The following is a 14,204-nucleotide window of genomic DNA, read 5'->3' as shown; positions in this document are numbered from 1 at the left end:
ATTATGGCATGTGACACCCGGCAATGTCGGAATGCGGGTTGAGGTTTCTTTCAAATGTCAGGAATAATCCCTTCATTTACTAACCTCTCAAGTCTATCCTCGTTGGGATGACCAAGATGAAGATACCAAAGGTAGAGAGATTTACTGTCTTCCCTTGTTCTCTTCATACATCAAATAATCAAGGCACACTGAGTTGCAGGTTGAGTGGAGATAAATGGGTGGAAGGTGATAAGATACAACCAATCCATGAGCACTTCTTTCCTCGGTGGATCTGGACTGATGATTCAAATGTGAAATTATAACCCTTGCCAAGAAAGTTTAGACGTGGAGATGGGATTTCTCTTTATCGCAGGAATGTAAAGACAATCATGCAGGATTTTCAACCAGTAATCACTGTTCATAGTCCAAAGCTACTGGACTAGATGGATTCCAACTGAACTTCAACCTCTCTTCTACATTTTATCTCTTTGTTGACATCGCGTTTATCACTCCCCAGAACAGGCTGATAGACATTAACTGGAGCCCTAGCCCCGATTGACTGTTGATGCCCAACACCTACAATCAGCCTCTATGCCTATGTCTTTCTTGTAGCTAGTTTTTGCCTTTGCATTGACTTTAAAAGGTTTCTTGCCCTGTTGATGACATTAAAGCAGGATGCTTTGTTTGACTCATGATTGGGCCCACACTCATAGAAGAACTTGGTCCACATTTATACTCGTTGCTGGCTCCTAAAAGGTAGAGATGGTCAAACCAGCCAGCCTATAGGCTTGTCCTTGGACATATTATGTTGTCTTAGTTGTGTTGGGATTTTGCAATAGAAAACCTATGCTACATTACCTTTTATACAATTTAAATGCATGATCCATTCATTCATTCATTGGCTTAATTAATATGCATGTAACATGTTTATTCATATGGGTTTAATTAGGCCAATGAATGAATGAATGGGTTTAATATCCATTCATTCATTCATTGGCCTAATTAATATGCATTATCCATTCATTCATTCATTGGCACCTGAGATTGGACATAATGGCAGTTAACCAAGGGAGAGTTACGGTCCATGGATCTTGGAAACCGCAAAGTTCTAGGACAAACTTATCGTATTCTATAGATGGTCATCTTGTGTGTGGGGACAGACTTGGAAGTAATACTTTAATTTCATTGACTCTGGAAGTACGTTGTAAGGTGAGGTTCAAGAACCTGAAATCCAAATGATCACATTAGAATAGTCTCCTTCAACTATAAGAGGAGGGTGATGGAAATGATTCCAAAGATCCAAATACCAATCTTGAAAGCTCTCAAGTCCTACAATACCTATCTGGTCTCAGAAGACCAATTTTAATCTCCCCTTGGTTGTTTCTTAGGATTTAACCCCAGATCTTATAGGTTTCCCAGAACTCCCACTAGTGTTAAGCTTTACCACTCAACCATAGTGACAAATCTCATTCTCAGCAATTTCTCATCCTGGAAATTTATCGGGAGATTTTCAAATTTTGATGTTTTTCTCAAGATATTATTGGGAAAATATCATCGAAAATAAATTATTTTAAAATATATTATAAATTAATAAATATTTTTAAAATTTAAATAATATATATATAAAACCAATTTTAAGTTGTTTACTATTTTCCACATAATATCGCGATAAAAAACGTGATATTTTAAACTATGTCAATAAAAAACATGAAATTTTAAACTACGTCGATATTTTGAAAAATATCGCAATTATATCGTTTAGTGTTTTTTCTTCGTTTCTTTCTTTCTTTTTTTTTTTTTTTTGGTGTGTTTGTGTGGCAATATCATTGTGAGATTTTCAAAATCTCGGTGATATTTGTCACACTGCACTCAAATGGAGGATGAACCCATGGGGCCTTTTTGCTTGAAACATTATTCCCCTCTACTAACACCAAGGCCGGATTTCTATCACCTGCACTAAAATGTACTATATGTTGTTTACGTGTTTTTTTTTATAAATGTTCTGTGTCTATTGATTTTATTTAGACACTATTTCCCCTTTAAAGTATAAGGTTGAAGTTCTGTCTATTGTTTAGGGACAGAGCCTTCTGAGTTAACTTATCAATTATTCTTAATTTTCTTGTGGAGGATTTTCACACAGTACTACAGTAGGCATGGACGGAGACCTACCTAATATAAAAAGGTGGGTGGTCTTTTACCCCATTTATATCAATTCAAAGAAGACATTAGCTGAGGGGCGCCGGATTAGTGCAATCAAAGCATGTGAAAGTCCAACTTGTCTGGAGATTGGTGATTGCTGCAAATATCTTAAGCTTCCATTCGCAGTTGAGGTCCGTTGTCTTTCAAACTTCATTTTTTGTTTAAGATTTCAGTTCAATAGTTTAAAAGAAGGGGAGAGACTCTTGTCTATCAGTTTATTTATATAGACAACAGTTCTTACTTTTGCCTCCTATCTCTGGTTGTTTATTTACTAGTGCATGCATATTTTGATTTTTGTTTCTTTATTTTTTTAGAATTTTTTATTTGCATCAGTATTCTCATTGCATGCTTTTATGTTTCGATATTCTTTCTTTAGTAAGATGAATTGCAATTGGAATTAGCTAATAGTTATGCAGCCCATATTCATGTTTGATCATTGCAGGTTGACAAGGCATATCCGCGAGACTTCATGCAAAGAGGAAGAGTGAGGGTATTGCTTAAAAATATAGATGGAACATTTTATAATCCGGAAATTACTTCAAGTAAGGATTGTACTTATGGATTTTTGTCCTTGTTTTGAAGTATTTTTAACAAATTTTAATTTAGAAAGGTTTTTTTTTTTTCCTGAACTAATTCTGAACTGACATAAATTATAATGTTTTTTCTATGGAATTGCCAGAAAAATAACTCATACCGCAGGGATTTTTGTTGCCTAAATACCTAAAGTGCCGTGCTAGTCATCTTGTCGTATGAGAAATTTTGTTGTGGCTGGGGTGAGTTTGTGAGTGTTGTGCCATGTGTGTGCTTGCGTGTACGCTCTATGTAGCAATAACTGTGAGTTGGTCTTCCACTGTCCTTTTTCTTCCCTTATAATAGTACCAAGGGCCTAAAAGTCGATTCTTAAAAAGAAAAGGCAAAAAAAAAAAGAAGTCAACATCACTATTCAACAGTACCTATGTTTCAATATCCAAAATCAGATATTTCTTGATTCTTAATTGTTGCTATCTTCTGAAAAATGTTGATATAGTTTAAAGAAAGATCTCTAATCCAATACATTGTCAAAAATAAAGTAAAAGGATTAAAAAATAGCACAAAAATAAGAGGAGAGAGCACTTTAATACAAATCAGAGAGAACTATGCATGTGGAAGCATGTGCAGGGGGGTTAGAAAACTCTATAATTGCGATCATTATGTTTGCAATTTATATTTATTAATAGCATTAAAGCATGCACATAGAAATATGCTTAATCCAGTTAATTCTGTTATCTGCATTTAATGTTTATGATTCTTCTAAATCAATGGAAAACCGTAGAATGATGGGTTTCAGTTTCAAGTGCCTGCTTTTTAGATGAAGCCAACAAAAAGATGTATATGCTTGGGTGACATGATTCAGCAGCATGTTTGTCATTTGACTTGCTATTTTTATTCCAGGGAAACAATTGATGCTCAAGGTTGCAGAGTTGGTCCCTGAACATCGTGGAAGGACTATGAAACAGAAGCCTTCAGTGACTCACAATGCAGGAACTTCAAAGCCTTCAGTGACTCACAATGCAGGAACTTCAAAGCCTTCAGTGACTCACAATGCAGGAACTTTGAAATCAGGAAAGGGCAGAAGAAGGAAGAAATGATAAGTTGGTTTCCTAAATGATCTAGAAGGACTTGTCTCATTCTTTTGCATTGAAACAGGCTTTGAATTCTCAATAAAAGCAAGCACGTTGTTCATGTTTTCTCTTTTGGAATGTTGTTGTTTCTTGGAACAGCTGAGTCTGTTGGGTAGGGATCCTGCAAAATTAGGAATAAGCCACTAATCGAGATTTTGGCAGGTCCCATGCCCTCCATATCAGATTCGTCATGCTTACACAGTGCTTGGCTTAATTACAATTATGGAAGTTTTAGAAAAACTAATCACACCTCAACTGCAATTAAGCAGAAAAGACTGCTTTAGCACGGCGGATCAGAGGGTGTGGCTCACCAAAATCAGGATTAGGCTTAATCCCAATTTTGCAGGTAAATAGATTGATTTGAGTGGGAAAATGTGAATCCAACCAATGGCTACCGTATGGTGGCCCCAGGCCAGGCAAATGCAAATCTGGGATAATACAAAGCTTGCATGGGAACCCCCTCTTGAGTTTGTGAATTTTAAAAGGCTCAATTTATTTAGGCAACTGGGTCAGGTGATTCGATGGTTCGAGCCTACTGCTGCTGATGCCACTTAGGCCAGACTGTCATACATGTGGCATTGGTGCGCTGATTGCTACCCTGCAACCAGTAGGGCTCAATCAGTTCTATGCAAATGGGCAGTTTAATTAAGAGGCATTTCTTTTTCCAATTACATGCCTCTACTGAACAATAAGGTCTTCCAAGCAGTGTGACTATGTCTACACCTTTATCATGGGCATGCTAAGTGGATGGTCCCTATCACCCTATATGAGCCTGCTACCCTTATTTTTTTAGCCAGGGAACATAATTGGTGGGCCTTCATAATGAACAGCCCTGATCCTGCATGGATTGATTTGTGCCAGTGAGTAGTATTGCCAGTGGGGACATCCCATCCAACTTGCAGCTTTGTTTTTATTTATAACATTCTAGACTCACTTAATGAGCCTTGCCAGTGTCTTCTGCTAGAATAATGCGGCAGGTTGTGGAGAGAAAGAAAAGAAAAGAAAAAGCTCATGCATTGCCCAACAGTCACGGCCAGGCCTTGGCCTGGATTTTGAACTGTTCAGGTCAGGCCTGTCAAGCTGTTCTTATTAAAAAAAATCATTGTGCTTGGTCTGGGCCTGACCCTTGGATGGCTGATGCGAGGGGGATAATATTTTTTTGGAGGTTATCTCAGGTTTGCCCTTTTGTGAGCCAGAAATAGTAGCTTCAGATTGAGGGACTTGTTGGACTACCATAACAATCATTTACACACAACTGTTTTTTACTTAGCATAGTTCCAAAACCTTCACTCAACTTGACTCGGTATTTGTCGATTAAATCATCATCATCATCTATTTGGGGTACTCTATTTAATTATTTAATAATGAGTTAAAGATAGTAGGCTCACCTTTTTAGCAGCAAACAGTGCTTGACTCCGTTGACAGCGAGTCGTGTTTTTCCCACTACTAGCTTGAAATCTCATCATGTCCAATTCACTTGGCCGAGTTTTAGAGCTTTGCCTGTCAGAAAAAGAAGTTGGAAGCGCTTGGTGCAGCACCCAGAAGCTTTTCAAAGGGTTTAGATTCTATATTTTCCAGATACACTTGCAATAGATTACAATGTCCAACATCTGTCCATCAGCTAAACAGAAACGCTGATATGCAAATTACTGTGGCTTAAAAAATTTATATTTCACATTGCTAGGATATTAAAATGATTCAACTCATGCCCAATCCATCATTTTCTCTTCCTTGATTTGCTTTCTTTTTAAATTTTCTTTTCATTTTGAAAAAAATGGAATGGAAAAGGACGCATCTTATTAGATATTCCTCACTTCATAAAACTCAAAGGTCGTGGCTAATACAGATTACAAATGATAGACTAACACTGTTATTAACCATTGAAAAACATGCAACAGGAGAAGATGCATCTCAACAGCAGCTGATATAGCACATAACAGTAAACCACTAACATAATCAAAATGCAAGTGCAAATCTTCAGCTTTGATATGCTGAGTTCTCAAATTTCCCATCCCACCTGTAAAACCAACATGGGAAAAAATCAACTGAAGAATTGAATACAATGTGAACTTGGGTATGGAAATGGAAGCACTTTTAGATAGACTGACCGGCATGCTTCTCCCTCAGCCGGAATCTGGAGTTCCAGTTCCTCCTTGAATGGTTGGAAAACCACGTCTATTTTCTCACTGCTCACTTTCTCAAGTGCTGGTGGGTCCCACTGTTATCGCATCTCACAAGCATAAAAGAAGGTAAGAGTGTGAAGGAGATGGAGAAAAGATGGGAAGAGTAAGATAAAGGATGTACCTTTGGAGATTGGTCTTTATCAATACTTAGAGCTCGAATACCCTTTTTAAGATGAAGTTCAACAAGAAATGTCACTAGGATCAGAAACTGATGCAGTTTTTCCAAACAAATATAAGGGCAGTATTACTGGTTATTACCTCATAGACATCACCAGAGATCACCGATCTCAGTATGTTCATCGTAAGTCTGAATTCCTTCTTCAGGCAATCGGGCAGAGTTTGTTTCCGTCCTTCGCGAATCTGAAGAGAATAAATACTCGCATAGGTAGCACTACTAAAAAAGCTGCAATTTCGCATTAGCAACTCATAGATTGTATGGAGAAAAAGTAGCTACCGATCTTAGTGTTATCTTCAGTCCAGTGGGTGATGATCTTTTCAAGCTCTTGAGCACAGCAGTTATCCATCCATTGCCCTCCTTGCTTGCCTCAGCTTCCTGAACAACAGATCCATTTTGATTCATAAGGACCATGCTAGTCCCTCAGTCACTTATACCCTAAACCCTAATTCTATCCGGTAGCTTACTTATCTTCTATGCACAGAAGATCCAACCCGACCATGTATGATTTTTTCACAATAACATATTAGGCAACAAAAATTAGGCAGGAATTTTGCTACACCCACATTTGGTCATCCACTTGTACCTGTGGAGATCTAAAGCCACACATCAGGTGGGCACATCATGCAGATAACCCAGCCCAAAAACAAGCCTGGTCAACTTATCAAGTGGGTCACAGGTGTACAATGGAGATGGAACATTGGCAATTTTCAAAACCATCCATTGTTCTCTTACATGCACAACCCACTTGACAAGTTGACCAGCCTTGTTTTTGGGCCCATTCATCTACAGTAGGGCACCCCATAAGCACGGATGGGATGTCTGCCACACACTGTGTGTGCATGAAGGTGCATATGGAGAGAGACATGTCAGCTTGCAAAGCTCGAAGATGAGGTTCCAGGTGCAAATTACAATGCACAGCTGCTCAGTGTAAAGGTAGATGGTAGGGTGCCTCTTTGGCCAATTCGAGAGGCCCACTTGGCATTTGAAGCCGCATTTTTCCCTTGTTTTTTTTTTTTTTTTTTAAAATAATAATAATAAAAATAACCATTTCCCCGAACTACTTGATATGAATAATAATGCCACAGAAGAAATAGTCTCAAAACAGACAATCCCACAAAGTCTAGGACTTTTGATGATATATACTTTCATCGAAAAACAGAAGACGGTTGTAAGAGAACAATGCAGAGGAAATCCGCATGTGTTAAGAATCATTTTTTCTGCATAATGAATGGATCACAAAATCGAGTTCAGAATAATAAACTCACGAAGGATTCTATAATCTCTTCCACTGATTCCTTGTCAAAGCACTGGTTGATTGTTGATTGCCTGCAAGAAAATGGAAGCATGCTTAATTCTAATTAGCTCCAATAACATCCATGTTTCTCCTAAATCTTTCATTGAGGATTAGCTTTCTCATATCCATTACTTGTTCAAAATACTATCTTCATCAGGTTGAACATCCACAGAGAATTCCTCAATAACCGATTTGACTGCATGCTCATCCCCGGAGTTTAAGCTTATTAAATGCTTCTCGAGCTCAGCCAATTTCTGCAATGCCCAAAAACTGTCACAACATGCACCATAAACACGTCTTGAACCAAAAAGTAGAATATAACCAGCTATTGTTATCAAATCCTTGGAGAAAACGCTAAAAAAACTGGTACATCTACAATTTATATCGGTTCATGTGATTTTCTTGGCAATTGTTAAGTATCAGTATTTGGCATGGACTGCAACAGTAGTTTGATGTTTATGGGGGGCTAAAAGAAGCACATGAGAATTGCATTTGGAAAAGATTAGGACCACGAAAATTCCACTATAACTGAAATAAAGTAGGAAATGAATGAATTCTGTGGCAAATCACAAGAAGGTAAAACTTATAACTGATATGTGTGCATTTTAAGGCATGTATAAATTTTATTTGGTGTATGAATAAACAAACAAAGAGAAATGCTTTGGTGTTTGCATGAGATATTGAAGGGGTGATTGACAGCATGTGCCAACATAGAACACATGTGCTCATAAGGTGGGCCACACATGTATTAGAGAAATGGATTGTTTTAAAAAAAAAAAAAAAACCAACAATCAACATTTAGTATGCAAGCCTTGTCTGGTGTTGCACCCTTCCCTTCAGTCCATAAATAAATACAAGTGAGGCCCACCTGATGAGTAAATTAGCTTGATTTTTGTCCCGGGGCATGTTAATGGTGGGACCCACCAAACAGTTGGCCTAGATCTCTTACGCGGGTGCTATCTTAGCACGCAAAACACCTCTTCAATCTCTCACACGAATTTCTTTAGCATCCTCCACATGTAGATGCATCTTAAGAATTCATGGTTCTGAAAAACAGACTTAACATGAAAAGGGAAGCATACCTCAGACGGGACAAAATGGGTTGCGAGACCGGCCGCAATCATTTCTTTCCCATTCAGCCTTGCACCAGTTAAGGCCAAGTACTCCCCTACGGAATTATCCAAGAAAGTTGTCAAACTCTATACAAGCCTATAAAAGATACACGATAACTATAATTTTAGCTTGATTGTTGTAGTTAGTTGTGGGCACTGTAACATGAGAAAAACATCTCTCTCTTTTTCCCTTTTTTCAAATCTACGAAAATCATTTGCTTCTGGTTGAGAGGCTTGACCCCATGTCACTGTTATATCACAACAAACCACCCATTCATGCCATTTCACTCTGTGCTTACCTAAATGTCCAGGAAGGCGTGAGAGAATGTATGAAAAGCCGCAATCAGTGTGAAATCCAATACTTGCTTCAGGAACAGCAAAAACCTAAACCAAAGAAAATTTTGAGAATATATCACCTATAAAATGTGCATCCATAGATTTAAATATGACATCCATAGGATTAGATCTCCACTGGAATGATTTCTCATACCCTAGTTCAAGCATTTGAACTTTCAAGTAGAAGCAAAAACTAGGAAAAGAGGAAAAAAAGAAAAGAAAATATACATAGGACATGTCAGGGATACTCACAGTCTTCTCAGTGACGGCTGAGAATTTTAATGGAGCAGTCAGTGATGCACCTCCACCCATGACAAGTCCATGAACAAGCGCTACCTGCCAACATATCAACAATTAATATATTTTCTGCTATAGACGTAAAAACACAATGTCATTCATTTTCACAAATAGTAGCCCTTGATTTAAGGATAGGTTTCAAAATGGTACCTGTGTTTTCCTATATGTATGAATGTGATAACATAGCCAATACATTCTATACACAACTTCGAGACAGGAATCATCTGCCAAAAGGTACCCATTTTAAAGAAATCTTTAAACATGCAACAATCAGCAATGGGATTGACCTAGTGAATCTACACCCAGATAGCATTCGGATGATCATCAAAACACTTGAGTGTTGATACGAGCTAAATGATCTAAATGATAAAATTCAACTTCTGCAGAATCATTTCCCTCTACCTGACCTCCCATCATAGAACATCTTTAGATCCCCACCAGCAGAGAAAGCACGTCCAGCTCCCTAGGGGAAATAATAAGCAAAAAGAACAAAGTAATTAAGGAAACTGAAACAATTTATTACCCAAAAAATCAAGAACCACCCAAAAATAGGAGGAAGTTTCACTAGCCTTGATTATCACAAGCTCCGCATCATCATCCTTCTCCCATTTTTCAAGGAATTCAGCTAGCAAAACAACCTGCAATGAACCGGATCACTCCATAATCACTTCATAGGCTCCTGAATCAATTCTAATATTGCAGAAAATACAATTGAATTTTATGTGAACATACCACTTTGGATGAAATGACATTCAATTGGCGAGGCCGGTTTAAGGTGATCAACCTTACATGGTTTACTTCTTCTGCCAAAACAACCTAAGACAAGGACACAATCCCAGAGACATTTAGCAATCCAAGAACTATATACCTAATCATTCTCATAGCCTTGTCCCATCTATTTGGGGCCATCAGACATCTATCAACTCTATCTACTCAGAGTGGGATAAGGTCCACCAAAGAAGATGAATATTTCATCCTCCTAAGTTTATTTACATGTGCCACATGTATGAGATGATCTGAATGTCTCTTTCATCAATAGGGTCCATAAAAGTATCAAAGAACAGAAAACATAGAGATCAGACAATCCTAACTATGTAATGGTGGAAATAAAAAATAAAAATAAAAAATCATTAACTGGATTTAGTGATTTTTTGTACCAAATTTTAAATGGTCAGGATTGTCCAATAACTTTGATTTTTTGTCTATAACATGTTCATGGTTGTCCCTGGTGAATGAAAGAGCTAAGTTTCACCATATACATATGCCACGTGTCGAAGATAGAGAGTGGGTGAGCAAAATTTTTGTCCAATTAGGTGGACTGGATCTCCTCCCATCAACTAAACATAGAAATTACAGGAATCAATTAAAAGATCTTTTATCATAAAATTCAGGCTATTTCACTCCTCCTTTGGGCCAGGGTGCAAAACAAATGAATGGCTAGAAAATTTCAACATCCCTTTTGTTTTATACAATGTGGCCTAGAAGATAGAATGGACAAGAAGAGAACATCTGGAATTTTTATTTATTTATTTATTTATTTATTTAAATACCTCTTCTGGATTTACGGGTTCTTGTGCCATTTAAATACACTTTAGCTTGTAGAAAAGACAAACCTGCAAAATCCAAAAACCATTAGAGACATAGGAGTAGGAAAAACCAATAACAAAAACCGCCAAACGGTAAAAAAAAAAATGCAGATCCAAAGTCAATATGGAATTTCTCAAGTACTACAGGAAAAAGAGAGAGAGAGAGAGAGAGAGAGAGAAAGAGAGAAAAAACCAATTCGAATTTCAAAGTACAGAGTGCCCAAGAACCCCCTCCCCCGCCAAATAAAAAATTGCAACCACTCAAAAAAAAAAAAAAATTTAATGAATTTAAGCTCAAGAGGAAGAAGACCCAACAAAAGAAATTGCAAAAATAAAAAATAAAAAATGGAACTAAAATGGGAAATTAATGTGAGTATGAATAAATGAGAAGTGGATCCATGCAAGAAATGAAAGAGATGAGAAGCAGACGAAAACTCACCACAGCAGTGAAGGGTTTTTGTGCAGAGATTGAAATCAGTAGAGGAAATGAACGTTGGTTGGTAGAACAAAAGGGGTGGGTCTATATATCAACCGAAGAAAGTAGGTGGTTGGTGAGGTGCCTGCCTTTCTTTATGGAATGCTCACATGCTTCGAACTGTGGTTAGTTACAATTCTCTCGAGCTGTGTCGAGCCCACCGAAATGTTTGAGTTCCATCTACCCGTCTATTATATGTGCCTTGAAATTTTATTTCTACATGCCAAAATCCAGATTGATTTACAATTCAGATGGGCCCATCGAAACGAACCATGAGAGACATTAGAGAGAAACTCCTACCGTAGAAAGTTCCAGAAGGAATTTGGAGTTCATCGTGTTATGTATACGTCATCCAAACCATTCATCCGGTGAGCCTTACTAGGATGAAGGGACTCACCAAAATTCAAGCTATTTAAAAATTTAGGTAGGTCAAAAAAAGTGAATATATAGATTTTAGGAAAACTTGTACGTATATCCCTGTGATGTGTCACACCTGAGTTTACGATAGTAATGATTCTTAAGATGTACGGTAAAATGATAATCCTCACCAGATTAACGGTTTGGATATTAAATTTACGTCAGTTTATTTTCCCCATCGTAAGTTGTTGGGACGCATGTCATTATTCCTCACCATAGTCAACAAGACCCTGATGAAGCGAAAAATACAATTTGAACTTTTTATCCAGTGGACCACATTTTAAACAAGATCATAACCTAAAAATCAGTGGTTTGATATCCTAGCCGCTGGATCTATTTAAGTTCACCGTAGAATGTGGACGACTGCTCCTCCTCCTAAAATTCTTTTAGCCGTCCATTTTCTGATCACTAATTCACCAACTAAAATGGGCTTTAAAAATAAAAAAATAAAAATAAAAAAAAAAGGTATCACCTAGTGGACCACTGGATCAATGGGTCTTCATTCATCTACCTAACCAACATTACTTTCTTTTCAAGCGGTTTGGTGTAATACGTGTCTTCGAAATGTCCTCCAGCTTCCAGCCACAGGTCCTATCTTTGACTTTCAGAAGTGTTCACCTTCTCGCCCCATCTACCGCGGCACGTGATGATCTAGACCGTTCATCCAGATTCTACTACAGTGCATCATTAATATGGGAATGGTCCCACTAATCGGGCATCGCCATCGCTCATGCGACGGTAAGATCGAAACTGATTTTGTGGGCCCTTATTTCTAAGACTCTATACAGATCAGGGGATCTCTGATGAGTGAGATTTTCTTTCATGGAAGATCTTCGAGATTTACATGTGCATTATGAAACCTTTGTCCCGGTTCTCCATTTCAAAAACCAAAAAAAAAAAAGTTTCCTTTGAGCGTTTTCCCGCCTGGTGATCGTCTGCCACACGTGTTACGCAGGGAGTAAAACACCCCAGCTCTGGGGGATCCACCATGCTGTATATGTAAAATCCACTCCATCCATCAGGTGAGAAACATTATTTTTATGGTACGTACAGAAGATAAACCCTATTAAGAACCCATATGGGCCACACCAATAGGAACAATGAGAAATGGTTCCTACGGTGTGGCCCGCTTTGATTTTTATATCTTCTGTTCATGCTGGTGAGTTACAGCTGATTAATGGGTTTGATGAAAGATATACACCATGGTGGACCCACATGCAAACCTATGATTAGCATCCCATCCCCATTGTTCCCTACGGTGTGGCCCATCTGAGTTGTGTATCTAGCTAATTTTTCAATTAGAGGCCCAACATCGAGGGAAAAACCTAATAGACGGAGCGGATTTACATATACGGCGTGGTGGATCCCACAGACTCGGGCCAAACTCGTCTGGGCGTTAAGGGGCTGATCATCGCGGGCAGGGCTCAGGCTATTTTTCGGCCTGTCACAGTCCTATACCGGGCTGGGGCCTAGCCTTTAGTTTGTTGGCAGGTCTTGGACAGACCTCGGCCCGGCCCTTTGACAGCCCTACATGTATGAGATCTTGGTTTGAAGTAAGCCTGGCGATGGACCAGACATGGACCTAGTTTGAAGAATAGGCAATGGATCTGGTTTCAAGTCACGGAGTTTCGTCGGGTTCGGATCCTATCCCATTCAGTTTTTGGCTGACCCAGACGAACGTGAATTTTTGGCAACCCCTTTTTGGGGAACCAGATTCGGTGAGGCCCTAACATGGCAGGACTTGATTGGTCCAGCCCACGTGTGATGTCAGTTGTATTGGTGACGCTCGAACTCAGTAGTAAAGCTCCAACTGTATTATGTAGGGGTGACTGTTGATCGAGTAAACCACTCTCAAACATACTTCACATGGCCATCTTTGACAGCACCACGTGTCCCAATATACAGGTTTACTGAACCAGGTTGGGCGAGACTGGGGAAATACCAAGCTCAGTGAAAGCCCTGATGGGGAGAGATTTGATTGAGCTACATGTCGCTGACATAGATGAGGTGAGGCAAAGCATATTTGAAAGTAGTTCAGTTGCTCAACCAACATTGCTGGACCAATTAAATCTTGCCAAGCCAGGACCTCACCAATCAAATCCCTCCAAGTGAGGGCATCACCATACTTTGGTGTTTCCGCAGCCCGACCAAATCCGGTTCTCAGGTTTACTGCCTTTGGTACCCCTGCAGAATTTGATTTCATATGACTAATAAGTTATACATACGGCCAGATAGCATAAGGCAGACCGTCCAAGTTGTGGGACCTAAAGTGGAAGTCGATCATAATCCAAAAATGAGATCAATTGGATGGCCTTAACTTCTGATCAATGGATATTTGTTGGTGCAATTCAGTCTGTTGAATGTCATTTTACGTTGACCATCAATTAGATGTCCACGAATCTGTCAGTTGAGACGTTTCTAAGCACTCCACACACAAATCAAAGCAAAGAGAAAAAATGGAACCGTCTTAAGCTAATACAGATAAAC

At 38.7% G+C, this 14,204-nt stretch overlaps 2 protein-coding genes across 2 annotated transcripts; one reads left to right on the top strand and one right to left on the bottom strand.

The window, feature by feature from the left end:
• On the top strand, window positions 1-3,900 carry LOC131240832 (signal recognition particle 19 kDa protein-like). Its single transcript, XM_058239318.1, has 4 exons — window positions 1-131; window positions 2,107-2,309; window positions 2,621-2,720; window positions 3,610-3,900. The coding sequence occupies exons 2-4, from the start codon at window positions 2,133-2,135 to the stop codon at window positions 3,804-3,806; spliced, it is 474 nt and encodes a 157-aa protein (XP_058095301.1). The 5' UTR covers window positions 1-131; window positions 2,107-2,132; the 3' UTR covers window positions 3,807-3,900.
• Window positions 3,901-5,616: 1,716 nt separating this feature from the next.
• Window positions 5,617-11,419, bottom strand: LOC131240830 (3-hydroxyisobutyryl-CoA hydrolase-like protein 5). Its single transcript, XM_058239317.1, has 16 exons — window positions 11,265-11,419; window positions 10,790-10,852; window positions 9,972-10,055; window positions 9,805-9,877; window positions 9,642-9,698; window positions 9,390-9,463; window positions 9,195-9,278; window positions 8,906-8,990; window positions 8,577-8,662; window positions 7,627-7,748; window positions 7,466-7,526; window positions 6,477-6,575; window positions 6,281-6,382; window positions 6,144-6,185; window positions 5,948-6,057; window positions 5,617-5,856 (listed from the first exon to the last, which is right to left on the bottom strand). Exons 2-16 carry the CDS (start codon window positions 10,817-10,819, stop codon window positions 5,817-5,819), a joined length of 1,149 nt encoding a protein of 382 aa, XP_058095300.1. The 5' UTR covers window positions 10,820-10,852; window positions 11,265-11,419; the 3' UTR covers window positions 5,617-5,816.
• Window positions 11,420-14,204: the final 2,785 nt, after the last annotated feature.

The sequence above is a fragment of the Magnolia sinica genome, chromosome 3 (assembly GCF_029962835.1).
Source record: "Magnolia sinica isolate HGM2019 chromosome 3, MsV1, whole genome shotgun sequence".
Classification (NCBI taxonomy): domain Eukaryota; kingdom Viridiplantae; phylum Streptophyta; class Magnoliopsida; order Magnoliales; family Magnoliaceae; genus Magnolia; species Magnolia sinica.
Note: the sequence above shows the minus strand (reverse complement) of the source record. Positions and strands in the feature narration are given on the sequence as shown.

Coding starts and splice junctions, on each gene's coding strand:
- LOC131240832 (XM_058239318.1), top strand. CDS start 2,133: ATGGACGGAGACCTACCTAATATAAAAAGGTGGGTGGTCTTTTACCCC. Junction 2,310..2,620: donor AGCTTCCATTCGCAGTTGAG/GTCCGTTGTCTT, acceptor TGATCATTGCAG/GTTGACAAGGCATATCCGCG. Junction 2,721..3,609: donor TAATCCGGAAATTACTTCAA/GTAAGGATTGTA, acceptor TTTTTATTCCAG/GGAAACAATTGATGCTCAAG.
- LOC131240830 (XM_058239317.1), bottom strand. CDS start 10,819: ATGGCACAAGAACCCGTAAATCCAGAAGAG. Junction 8,991..9,194: donor CAGCCGTCACTGAGAAGACT/GTGAGTATCCCT, acceptor TCTTTGGTTTAG/GTTTTTGCTGTTCCTGAAGC. Junction 7,749..8,576: donor CCCATTTTGTCCCGTCTGAG/GTATGCTTCCCT, acceptor TGGGCATTGCAG/AAATTGGCTGAGCTCGAGAA.